Source organism: Vigna umbellata, chromosome 5, assembly GCF_029865625.1.
Source record: "Vigna umbellata cultivar VRB3 chromosome 5, Vumbellata_1.0, whole genome shotgun sequence".
In the NCBI taxonomy this organism is placed as follows: Eukaryota; Viridiplantae; Streptophyta; class Magnoliopsida; order Fabales; family Fabaceae; genus Vigna; species Vigna umbellata.
The window spans coordinates 16,499,718-16,513,481 of NC_142169.1; the positions used below are offsets into that span (position 1 = coordinate 16,499,718).

The following is a 13,764-nucleotide window of genomic DNA, read 5'->3' on the forward strand; positions in this document are numbered from 1 at the left end:
AAGCCTTGCTTCATCTACCACTACCACATCATCAACATCTTCTCATCAATGGGAACAAAAGTACACCAATTTAGAATCCCAAGTTCAAACGACCTTGGGTGCCACCGGTCAATCTAGTATGACGGATAATTTTTATACGTCATAATAGATTCGTTATAGAAAGGTATTTTTGCACTAGTGACTAAAATCATAGATGATAATGAAGGAAGGTAAAATTCCTGACGAATTGACCACCTTCTTTGATCGTCAACCACAAGTAAGTTACTAAACAAGTTGATTCATTATGCTTAATATACTCTAAGTGGACCTTAAAATCTGGTTTTAGTTTTTTTTTTTTTTTGTGTTTCTATTATGTGTAGTTAGAATGAAATTATGATTTTCCATGTTTTGTGATTTTTTATATATTAGCAAAATTGGGCAAGTGTGGATGTGTATGAATGCATCCATAAATTCTCAAATTACACTTATATCGTTTATTATTTTATTTTAATATTTTTCTTTTATCATTTCAGGAAGTTGTTGATGCAAATGAGTCTGAGTCTCCTTTGGGTACAAGAGGATCGTCTCATGCTAGCAACATTTAAGGTGTTTTATGATGTTTTTTTGTGATAGAATTTTATTTAGTCTATTATGGATTTTTAGTGATTATGGATGAAGTTATAATTACATTTCAATTGAACTTACTTTTATGTTATTATGATGACATTAAGAATAATGTTTTAATGATATATATTTGAACATTTTGGTAAAGAAATTTGTCATGATTTTAGTCTTCATTACATTATTTGAATCTTATTACAATTAATTATTATTGATAAAAATATAAGCACCTAAAATGGTGATAAAATAAATAATACAAAAGAGACAAGTTAAAACTTTTACTATAATTGTCAAATTAAATAGTCTATTAATAAAAAAAGGTGAAAAAATTGAGGTAATCTTTGAGAACAAAGGAGGTTTTAAATCTCCACATAATAAGTCATTAATAGAAGAGGTTAAAACCTTCCATGATTGAAAAAAAAAAAAAAACATCCACTAAATAATTGATTTGTTATGCATGAGATTTTTTTTAGAAGTCCACCTAAACAAAAAATCGAATTCATTAAGCGTGTGGATGAAATTGACGCACCAAATTGATTATTTGTTCATCTGACTAATGCTTTACAATGTATTGAAACATAAAACAATACCCCAGTTAAGATTTTAAGTGTTTGCTAGAGAAACTTACGCCGAAGAGATTTAATTATTAAAAAACGACTAAGAAATTGATAAAACTAAATCTCCGAAAATACCTTGTCAATTACAAGAGGAATACTTTTTGTTGATGTCAAATAGGATTTTCTTAATAATATTATTACTGAGTTATTTTTATTTATATTAGTAGGATTATTTTTGTTGTTGTTTTAGCTTATTGTTATTCATTGTTCGATATTAGTTAATTTTTTTTATTAATTTAGGAAATTTTGTTCTGGACGGATGTGATCTAATTGTTTATTGACAAATATCATTATTATATTTTTTCATGTCTACAATGATATTTTTTTCTTGTCAAATGACACTAATTTATTATCTGTCAATAATCGTTAGGATTTTTTTTATATTGATTGGAGAAAATTTTAATCGATAGAAAAGTTGGAAAAAATATATTTTACTAATGACATCGTACAAATAAATTTAACCAATTTCCGTTATGGTCGACACCAATGGAAAATAATCTCAATTGCCATTACTATAGAAAAAGTTTTGCCAATATCATTGAATTTTTTTAAGACACTTTGATTGAAAATAACATCAACTAAGATTGACTAAAAAATGTCATCAATATTTATATTTTTAATTGCCAATAATTGTTTACTATGTTCATAATATTTTAGTTAGGTGATAAATAAAATACTTTATCAAAATAAATAAAAAATTAATTAATTTAAATCACTTTATCCAAATATAATATTTGAAAAATGAAATAAGTTAATGTACTAAAAATTATAAAATTATGAACCTAAACAAAAAACGATGTTCCCATCAGTAGTTGACAACAAAAACGGTAGGTTAATTGTACTTGGCTATAACGTCCCATTACAGACGAAATTAGTGTAAATTACCCTGATGAATGAGAATGTATATATATAACGTATTAATGTGTATACGGAATTCAAAAATAAGAATCTGTATACAACATATTAATGGGGGGACATTACAATATGAAAAATTTGGAAGAAATTTCTCCCTATGTTAGGGAACTAATACACTTGAATAATTTAATACAACCTCAAAATTGGAAACTGCAATCAGAATAGATAGACTCAAATGTTTTTTGGTGTAGTTTTTCAGCCTGTTGCATGGTTGTGCTACTTTATATGAATTGAATAACCTTCCGAAGAACCTTGTCGTGTGTGCTGTCCTTCTAACTTTGTTAGTGTGCTCTTCATTGTTGAGGTGTTTACAACAAAAATGCATCTAAAGCGAGCTTACTAATTGTACATGCCTACAGGTTAAGTTTGTAACTGTACGTATAATTAACACAGGTACTTATTTCCTAACATGAAATATCATTTCTCTGAGAAGTATATATAGAATACCTGAGTTTTTCTTCACTGATTTTAACTATGGCTGATGGTGGAAGACGACCTGTGCTGATTGCATGCACTGCTGAGAAGAGAGGAAAAATGTGTAGCCATCCGCGACTACTTAGAACCTCATGCACCTCTTTTGCAGTTAAGACACCCTTAACGAAGAAATATCCATTCATAAGTAACACATTAATATCAGACGATAGATAGACTCTAATAATTCTGATACATGTTAAAAGATGGATTTAAAACCTGACTTTAACTCCACAAAACCAGTGTGTAAAGTGAGATTTATATCCGCTTATATGTCATAAATTGATTTTATCTCTAGTTGACGTGGAACTTCCAACATCATGCATGAATTATTACTGTATAATGCTACGTTGGTTTACTTTTTGGCAAAAAGAGCTTTGAGGGATATAGAAATTTACACCAGGTTTTGATTTTTAATTTAAGATATATTTTGTTCATAAAAACTTCCTGATACTTTTCCAAATTTATCAAAATTGTTTTGGTAGATACATCTAGCAGTTTCGTAAGTCAAGTTTCACCTATGTACCTGCAATTTCTGGCCTTGAAGCATCTCTGCTTCAAGCTCATCAAAAGACCTGCAGAAAGAAGAATGAAAAACAGGACAAAATTAACTATATTTTACTCATCCAAGAATCGTGGATTAGGAAGAAAAAACACACCTCTTCCCTCCATTTCTGGCATAAGCATCGGCAACTTTCCTATTTCTCCCTCCCACTGCAATAAATAATACAGTTTTAATGAAACCGAACCGCCATAAATAAACGTTGAAAAATAAGGTGAAGCCTTACTGCATGTTGTGATAAGATCAGCTACACCACAGCTCTCAAAAAAGGTACTATCCTTAACAGATGGAAAACACATCTTTGAAAATGTCATCATCTCTTTCAGGCCAATTCTCATTATTGCAGCCTACATATATGTATAAAATAAGAAAACCTACAACAAGAAGCTGGGGGAAGGGGGAAGAAATTTTCTGAGCCATCAAATCCTTACTTTTGTGTTATTCCCCATCTCCAAGCCATCAACAAAACCTGTCCCATTTGCATCCAATTTCTTGATCATTAACATTAACTACAAAGGGGGAGAATGAATTGCAAATACTAATGTACTGTACTACATACCTGCAGCTATGGCCACAGCATTTTTCAGAGTTCCACAGAGTTCGACGCCTTCAACATCCTGGACCTAGTAATGATAATGCAAAAACCACATGCTTGAAGTGTGTCTCATAACTTACAAGTTTAAAATTACTCAAGATTTGTAAACAAGTAGGAATAACCATTATAATTGAATGATTTTTCCATCAGGATAGTTTTCCCTATTACTGATTTCATAAGATTCCTAGGGATTTAGCCAGATTTTTTCCCATTCAAAACTAATTGTCCAAGTTTTTCACTACTTTGTTTGCATATCAACGTATATACTCACAGCTGTCACATTGAAATAAGGAGTGCAAAACAACTGAACCCATCTATCTGCTGCTGATTTGTTTTGATTATATCCAACTGTTGCTTCACTAAATTTCTCCATTGCTATCTGTTCAAACAGTGAACATCACAGCCTCAGTTGTTATTTATAAGTTTCCCCAAGTATGTAGATTAAACAGTCTTGTATCTTGGTACCTCATTTGCTATGTTGGCCCCCATTAAAACTGAACAATTAATTCCTAATTGTTTGGTAATGAGATTTGAGATCAAGCTTGGCCCTTCTTTCTTGACCTCCATCCCTTTGATAAGAGAAATTCCCTCTGCATCTGCCCTTATTTTCCCTGCAAGCCTCTTGCATATTCCTTCCACGAATTGATGTGGGGTTACAAACACCAGCATGTTGGCATCCTTAACTGCATAATCAACCATTCAGAGCAGAATACAAGTTATCCATAAAACACAATTTAGAAATCAAAATCGAACAAAGGTACATAGTTATGGAGTTTTGGGTTCTCTCTAATAAAAATATTGGCTCTTTTGGTACCTGCATTTTCAAGGTCTGGATCTGCAACAACATTTTTACCAAGCTTAATCCCAGGGAGATACTTAACATTCTCCTGGCAAAAAACAACAGTAAATTATTTAATATTGACTAAACAAAACAAACAATGTATGCTAAATGGGAATGAAACGCTTGACTGGCCTTACATTGGTTTTGTTGATAACATCTGTGAGCTTCTCCCCGCTTGGCAATTTTTCCTCGAATACCCACATTCTCACTTCATCTGATTTAAAACCCAAGAATTCATTAATCGAAATACGAAAACTAACATACAAATTGAATTGAAATGATATTGTTTATGGTGAGGGGAGATGCATAGAGTTCAATTCTACCGGGTCAAAAACTTTATTTTACTTGAATAGATTTGGGAGAGATTGAAAATAAATTTTTTGTTGTTTATTTGAGTGGATTTGAAGGTAAGTGAGAGTCAATTTAGAAGTAAAATTTGTGAGAATTAGTGTAAGATTTGATTGATATGATAGATTAAAAAAATTTACTTCCAAATACTCTCTCATCTATCTTCAAATTCACTCAAATAAACGGTAAAAATTCATTTCATCACTCTCTCCAAGTAAACAAAGTGTTAGTCTTTGTTTTTGTGGAGAAGCCTCGTGGTGGTGGTGGTCTCTTTTTCTTCTTCTTAATTTGATCTTGTCATTTTAAAAATGATTAATTAGTTTTTTTCGTTAAGCCTTTATCGTTGTTACGTTTTGTAATTTTTTAAAAGAATTTTAATTCTTTAATTCGTTATAGAATTTTACTTCAAAATTGTGTTACATAATGTTGTTAATGCGACAATATAGTAACCTGAAATGACAATGTCACGTTCAATTTAGATCTCAAATTTATTTTTTATTCAATTTAAGTAAAATGCACCCTTTTAAACTCGAATAAAATTTATTTTTATATAAATTTTATGTTTATATTTTATTAAAATTAATATTTTTATTAAATATTTTTAAACAAATATTTTAAAAAAACTTTAAAATTTATACTAAGAAATAATTTTTGAATAACAATTTATAAAATAATAAAATTATATATATATAAAGTATTTAGATTCAATAATTTCAAGAAAATATACTTTTTTCAATTTATTAATTTTCATTTTCTTATGTATTTGTTTGTTTGCTCAATTTATGTTATATTTCAAATTAAATTCAGTAATCACATTCAAATTTTAATTAATGTTAACTTCACATTAAATTTAAAGTAATTTAAAATTATTTTAAAAAATATTTAATAAAAATATCAATTTTAATAAAAATAATAATATAAGATCTATAAATATAAAAATTTTGTCTCAAGATAACATTGTTTCATATTCATCGTAATTGAATCAGAAAAGAAAATTAAAGATTAAAATGAGACTATGTCATATCCGGTAACACAAATTTGAAGTGACACACGAAACTTTTTTACAAGAATATATAAAAAAATAAAAATAATTAAAAAAACAAAAGTTGATACATGACAATAAACAGAAATAAATTCGTGTATACGAGTATTCACCTATAAAGTAGATAGAAGTGTATTTTTTTAAATATTTGTGAGTTGAAAACAGAAATCTTAAGTATCCGCGGGTTGTAAAAAATTTATAATTTTTTTACGTAGGTATACGCGGATTGTAAAAAATTTATAATTTTTTTATGCAGATATATATGTAAAATGGATATGATTTGAGGATTCTCCCTACACTACCACACTCTTCTCCATACACCACCACACCCTTATCTCAATTATTTTTTATTCCAAAAATAACCTTCAATAAATCTTTCTTTTACTTTTACCCTATTTAATATAAAACCCTAATCTTCTCTCCCTTTCACTTTTGCGCTTACCTCACACCCCCATATCCCCACATCCCAGAGATTTCTTTCTCTCTTCTTCCTACTCTCTTCATCTTCCTCTCCTTGACATTCGTTTCCTCCCTCCATTATTTTGTCTTCCCTTCCATTATCTTGCTTTCACTATGTTTGAGGTTTTCGAAAAGGAGTGTGATTCGTGCTTGGTTTCCTCTCTTCAGGTTGGTTTCCTATTCCTTTTCATTTTCTAGTTAATGCTTTCTCTCCATTTTGTATGGTACTGTAATTTTGTATGATATGTGATGTGTCAAAAGGATTTGTGTCCATTTTGTTTGTTGTTGTGGTATGATCTATGTTGTTATTAGTGAAACCGTGAAGACCAAAACGGAAATAAAAGATTCGTTTGGCCGTTGACGAATGTTAACATTCGATGAAGGCCAAACTGATCTTTCATTTCTGTTTTGGCCTTTCGTTTTTTTTTTTTTTGCTTTATTATTTTAATTTTTTAAGCTTTATTTATAGATTTATATGTATGTAATTGATTTAACTTTTTAAGCTTTATTTATTTTTTCTCTTCTTCAACCACCACCATTACCATACCACCTTCTTACACTACTTTTAAGAAGTTGATGCCCAAAGAGACAACAAAGAACCACGACCTCCAACAACAAGCACGAATGCAATAGCACAACGTGGAGGAGCAAAGAAATAGCACAGTGAAGAGGAAATGTGATCTCCATTGGGGGGATGCATTACATTTTATAGTGGGGACCCCTCTTAATAGGTGGTTGGACGTTGGTGCAAAGTGAATTTTTTTACCAACCATCTTTAACTCTCGAATGAAGATTAAATGTGAAATTTGGTGGTGTAGGAAGAAGAGTGTGGTGGTATGGGAAGAAGCTCTCATATGATTTTTGCATGTGGATTGAGTTATAAGTAAACATTATCTATGTTCAATTCGACCTATTGTCAACCCTATCTATCACTTTAACACCATTTGTCTAGTACTAATAAAATGCCCAAATTAAATGAGTTCTAAAAGTATCTAAACAAATTAAGACAAAAAAAAAACTGAACACAATATTTTTGAAAAAAACAAGAACAAAAAATAATTAAACCAAACTTAATATACCAATGCTAATTAAGGAATTGTTATACATTGTTATGCTCTTGCAAAAACATAGTGTAATGGATGTGTTTGCATGTTTGTCAATACTATTTCCTTTTGTTGAGTTAGGATTTAATTGTTGTGCTTTATTTATTTATTTTACATATTAATTTTCTGATTAGATATAAATTCAATATATGTTTATTTATATAACTTGTTTATTTTTATGTTTTTTGTTTAAATTTTAAAATCAAAGAATTTAAACTCACTAATTAGAGAGAGAACAAATAGGATATAGACTTAAAAACGTAAAAGTAATAAAAATGAATAAATAAAATAATAAGAGATAATTAGTTATGAACATGATAAGAGGACACTAAAAGTTATTATATTTTTATTAGTGTAGTTTATTTTTTTTATAGTCAAAATAAACCGTTAAAAATAATATTATTTAATGACACGTTACAATTTTTTATATTTTTCATTATATATTAACATTTTCAAACTTTTTTTAATAATTTGATCGATCTAATTATCAAAATAATTTACTTGTACATTTAAACCTTTTATCATATCTTAAAATTTGAAGGTATATGCTTATTTTTCTGCTATATTTTGCTTTCTCCTTTCTTTTTTTCCCTTATCGATTCGGATCACTTTAATAGGAGCTCTTGCTCCATTAAATTTTGATTGAACCATAGTGCTTCTTACAGATATAGTTATCTCATTACTTCTATGTTTCAAATCCTCTCAAGTTCAGAACAAGATTTATGACGAATCTCTCCAAGTTGCAAGTTCCACTCCTTCAAAATTTTTTCGTTAAGTATGATTTTAGTTCATGCATTGTAATTCGTCTTTCTTTCTAATTTTAATAGGTTTTGATTTGAAAATTTAAAAGTGAATTAATACAATTATATTAACCTAATGACATTAATTTTAATTTTTTTAAGTTTGCTAAATCATAATTTAAGTGAGATTAAACTAAAATGTAAAAAAAATAGTCTAAATAACTTCATCATAATTTTAAAATGTGTTTAACAAATTAAAAAATTTAGTATAGTTAATTTAAAATATTATATTCGTTAATTTTTAAAATTTAAATACATAAATATAAAGTTTGAGACAAAAATTAATATTTCAATTTTACATATTTAACTATTTTTATTATTTTATTTCCAAAACCGTAATCAATACAGTTTTTTGAGTGAAAAACCTAATTCTTAATCCAACCGCAATTTAATTTATTTTGTTTCTTAATGCAGTGTAATAATGCTTTGATGAATAAATTTAGTTAGATGTTTTTGTGTATCTGTAATTCAGATAATTTATTTTTCTTATCTTATCTTCAATTATTAATTAATACTTTATGTACATGACGATTATTGCAGAATTATGATCTTGAGTGATTTTTTATTAAAAAGTATATCTTTATAAACATACTCTGCTAATTGTACCGTTCTTTGAATGATTTTTATAATCTAACAAAATGATGATATAGAGCTTATTTGACTTATACAGATAAAATACCAACATTTTAATAAAATACTGTCACAATTTATATGTAATTAAATTATTGAGATGTGTCAATTTTTTATTAATAACGGGTCTTTTTAATCATGTAATTAAATTATTTATATTAAAGAGGGATCTCTTTTACAAAGTTAAATTCCGAATTTCATTATAAAACAGCTATAAAAAAAATCAAACAGTAACTAAATTTCTTAATTGTATGGATTAAGAAAACTAAAGTTTTAGAAAATGCTACATTTAAAGAAAAAAGAAGACATAGTTATATAAAAGAAAATTACCATGGAAAGAATCAAGTCTCACGGTGTTGCAGGCGATAAGCTTTGCCGCAACACTGCCCCAATTGCCGCTACCAATAACAGTGACTTTATACATAGCTATGTTTTGGTTTAAGCGCAAGGGATAGGGAAAACAAGAGAGAAGCAGAGGAAATCCAAAACTGTGGCCTACAATACAACAAAACGCAGTTTAAAGAACATCCAATTGCACAAAACATTATATAAAGGAAGGGAAATGAAATTATTGCCATACACGTTTCGTCACAAACTTTCTAGCAGTTAATTGCGGTTATCGCGTACCTTTTATTGGTTCAGCGCGAATATCATTATATATATATATATATACACACGTTTCTGATAAAGGATAAGTAGACGTGAAAATTTAGTAGTTAAAGATATTTTAACAACATTTTTTTATAACATTTTAACATCATTTACGTATCATTATGTGATTAGTTTATATTGGTATTTATGATTAGGATAATGATATTTTGACAACATTTTAACATCACGTCTTATTTTGTAATTAATCCAAAATTACTTCACAATTAATAATAATAATCATAAAAATTAGCATGGACCAATAACAGAATGACACGTGGATGATGTTAAAATGTTGTCAAAAAAAATGTTGTCAAAGTATCATTATATTAGGATTATTATTATTGATTTTGGAGTAATTTTGGACCAATCACAAAATGACACGTAGATGATGTTAAAATGTTGTCAAAAACATATTGTGAAATTTAATTAATGGTCTTTAGATTAGTTTTGGTTCACCTTTCAATAAAGCCCTCTTTTAGACTTTTATTAGGGGTCAAGGAAAAGTTCTAATCTCCAAAACTCTTTTAAAATAATGTTAGGATCATGATTAAAATAAGATGATTTTATTATAAGTTATATAGTTATCTCATTGCTTGTATGTTTCAAATACTCACCAAGTTCAGAACAAGATTTATGACGAATCTCTCCAAGTTGCAAGTTTCAACTCCGTCAATTTTTTTCATACGTTAAGTATGATTTTAGTTCATGCATTGTAATTCGTCTTTCTTTCTAATTTTAATAGATTTTGGTTTGAAAATTTAAAAGTGAATTAATATAATTATATTAATTTAATGACATTAATTTTAATTTTTTTAAGTTTGTTAAACCGTATTTTAAATAAAATTTAAATTAAAATGAAAGAAAATAGTCTAAATAACTTTAACATAATTTTAATATGTGTTTAATAAGTCTAACAAAAATTAATATAATTAAACTAAAATTATTATATTTATTAATTTTCAAAATTTAAATACATAAATATGAAGTTTGAAATAAAGATAAATATTTTAATTTTATGTTTAAATTTAGAGATTAAAAATATATTTAATTATTTTTTATTTACTTTATTTTCAAAACTGTAATCAATTTATTTTTTGGAGTGAAAAACCTAATTCTTAATCCAATCTTCAAGTTAAGTTTGCAGCCGTCAATTTAGCCCCTCTTACATGGTTTGGCCTTGATCCACATGGGTTGAGACTACTAGAAAAATCCACATGACCAAAAAGTCTTTATAGAAAAAGTTCATAAAACTAAAATATCTACAAAAACCCCGTAGGTCAGGGCCAACCATAGAACTTTTTTTTAGAAAAAAATATTCATTTTGAATATAAAAAAATAGTGAGTTATTACATATTCATTTTGAAATATTTCTCATATTTTCGACCACAACACCATCTTTCATTTTATTATTGTTATTTTACTCATCAAATTCTTTTTTTTATATATACATAAAGTTCACTTTTTTAATAACTACTTTTTATAAGTGAGTTGTCAAGTAGCTCTTTTAGTGTCAACAAATCATTTTCTTTTGTCAAATAATCAAGTTTTCAACTTATTTTAAGTCTCTTATAATTATAAAAAGAATTGAAAGAAACATACAAAATTTACCATGAGCCTTTTTTTTAAATCAATTTTTTTTGTCTCAAAGTTGGCGGAAAAAACCATGGATATAGATCTCAGACAATCAGTTACATGCTTACTTGGGAATTATTCTTACCAAAAATGGATTGACTTAATGCTAGTTGGGTTAAAGATAGCATTCTCATGCAAAAGTTTGAGAATGGTTGGATCATCACACAGGTCAACATAGGTCGACCTAGGATGAAGGTCATGACGATTTGAGTCGAAATAAAGGTTGAGACAAACCGAAATAGGCTAAGGATTGAAACGAGTTGTGTAAGACCCAGGAAAAATAAATAACTAGAAGAGTGGTATGGATGTGGATGACATTAGTTAAAATAATAAAAGATAAACTACACCATAAAATGTAGCATAATTGGCTAGAGCTCTTTAATATGGATTGAAGCTCACATGTTTGATTCTTTTTGTGTGCATTGGATATAAATTATTTCGTTTTATTATTATATTTTTTGGACGTGTCGTGTGCGAGGCTATTTGTATTGTTTGTTGTGTATGTGAATAACAAGATAAAGGTATTTGTCTAATTTGGAAGGTGATTTAAGGTTTTACAATTTTTGTGAAAGGTGAAGAGATGAGAACAAATTCATTGTATCTTATTACATGTGTAAGATTGAGGAAATTGTAGTAGTTAGAGAATAAAGTGATTATGATACTTAAGTATTATTGTTTGGTAATTAATGTGTAATGCTTAGGTGTTTCTCTTTATGATTATAATTGTTATGTTTATTATTTAATGTTATCGTTGATTAGTAGAACACATGATTAGTATGTTGTTATTTTGGTGATTGTGTGTGTGATAGTATCAATGTATTGTGTTGATTTGTTGATAAAAGGATGATTTAATATTGAATAAGTGTGGGTTCAATTTTAGAAATGAAATGAGAAACTTAGATTTTAAGTGTATTTTTGGTCTAGGGGCAAAAGGGGTTTTTTTCTCCTTCATTAAATGGTGCAAAAATTAAGTTAGGGGCTGTAGAAAGTAAAAGAATAAAATTCAAATATGAAATTAAAAGATTACGTGAATCTTTTTAGAAGAGATAGTTGTTGATATATTTTACAAAGTAGTTGAGATAAAATATGAGAGAAAATCTTAGTGGGTTTTAGAAATAAAGTGAGAGATTTTATTAAAGCCAAAAAGATATAGATAGAATAAAAGAAGATAAAAGGAGAAGGGGAAACTAGGGTTTGTACATTGTTCTCTATATCTTAAAATGAAATTGAGAGAGATAAGGGAGAGAAAAGACGTTTTCTAGGAGAAAAGAGGAAGAGTTGTAGAAAATCGTAGTGGAAGGAAGGATTTATGGTGTTTTTGAAGTTAGATAAAACCCTAGTATTGACCAAGGTATGAAAAAACTTACCTGTGTTTGTTTTCTTATTTTTTTTATGATGAATAAGGTTTGCTTTTGATTATCTTGAAAGGTAATGTTGTTTTAACGCATGTGGATGTATGAGAATATGTTTCTGCATGGTGATAAGGTTTATATCGTAGTTGTGTTGGGTTTTCCCTATGAATGTATGTATGCTTTTGTTGGGTTATTCCATAATAGGGTTTCTGATGCAAATGGGGTGGAGAAGCTCGAAGTTGCAGCGACTCAAAGCAAGGCAAGGGAAGCTTGCGCCGCAAAGTGATCACGGTGGCTCTCGAACTCGTGTTGGAAGAGGAGTTCTATGGTTCTGCTTTTCCTTTTTACAAGTTGGGATTATGAGGATGGAGGACGAAGGTGAACTCGAGATGAAGAAGAAGATTCGCGATTAGGTTTTGTGGAGGCACGATGGTTGCGTCTTGATTCTAGCTTCTGCATGTTAGATTTCGTGAAGAGGAGATTGGCGATGAAGGAGACTTTGGGATTTACATGTTCTATTTCACGACTCTTAATGGGGATTTGTGGTGGTTAGGGTTCAATGGTGCAAAGAGATCAAACCTGTGGTGGGTTCATGGCGCCGCAGGGCTAGTTTTGCATGGAGGAACGCTGATTGCGACTGGGTTCGTTTTGGTGCTAGGGATTTCTGCTGGTCTTTGTGATTTAGTTTTTTTAATTTTCTGCTTGTTGGTGTTTCTGGGCGAGATTCATATGTGAATGGCCGGAAAAGATGAACCTATGGTGGTTCTTGGTTGAAGATCAGTGGAGGTACGAAGAAGATGAACATGGTTGCGGTGTGAGATTGGACGTTGGTGGTTCTATTGCGCGAAGAAGATGATGATGATGATGATGAATGCTAGAATGGAGGTGCTGCCATGGTTGATGACCTGCCCTCGGGGTAGTGGAAACAACGACTGACAACGATAGTGACAACACATGAAGGCTAGAGTTCTAATGGAGGGAAAATTAGGGTTTTATAGAGATGAAAGATGATGCTGACGTGGCAGGGCTGATGTGGCAAGGTTAATGATGTGGTAGCTTCATAGTGGTCAGAGGTCGATTGGGACACATAGCAATATCTTAGAGTACCTGACTAATTAGTGGTGGAGGGGTGTATGCTTGTAAAAC

At 29.3% G+C, this 13,764-nt stretch overlaps 1 protein-coding gene across 2 annotated transcripts; it reads right to left on the reverse strand.

Annotated features, from left to right (window-relative positions):
- Positions 1-2,098: 2,098 nt before the first annotated feature.
- LOC124820783 (glycerol-3-phosphate dehydrogenase [NAD(+)]-like) lies at positions 2,099-9,476 on the reverse strand. 2 transcript variants are annotated; one of them, XM_047292543.2, is made up of 12 exons: positions 9,314-9,476; positions 4,739-4,815; positions 4,575-4,647; positions 4,226-4,443; positions 4,032-4,139; positions 3,725-3,788; positions 3,597-3,634; positions 3,392-3,512; positions 3,263-3,317; positions 3,130-3,178; positions 2,580-2,725; positions 2,099-2,485 (listed from the first exon to the last, which is right to left on the reverse strand). In XM_047292543.2, the coding sequence occupies exons 1-12, from the start codon at positions 9,405-9,407 to the stop codon at positions 2,458-2,460; spliced, it is 1,071 nt and encodes a 356-aa protein (XP_047148499.1). In that variant the 5' UTR covers positions 9,408-9,476; the 3' UTR covers positions 2,099-2,457. The 2 variants fall into 2 exon arrangements, with proteins under 2 accessions (XP_047148499.1, XP_047148500.1); XM_047292544.2 differs by having other exon boundaries at positions 2,099-2,504.
- Between the last annotated feature and the right edge of the window lie 4,288 nt (positions 9,477-13,764).

What these genes read in the sequence shown, in the direction of transcription:
- LOC124820783 (XM_047292543.2), bottom strand. Translation starts at nt 9,407, where the DNA reads ATGTATAAAGTCACTGTTATTGGTAGCGGCAATTGGGGCAGTGTTGCG. An exon ending in CTTATTTCAATGTGACAGCT is followed by an intron (nt 3,789 to 4,031) that starts GTGAGTATATAC and finishes TATCATTACTAG; the next exon opens with GTCCAGGATGTTGAAGGCGT. An exon ending in TTCAAGGCCAGAAATTGCAG is followed by an intron (nt 2,726 to 3,129) that starts GTACATAGGTGA and finishes TTCTTCGTTAAG; the next exon opens with GGTGTCTTAACTGCAAAAGA.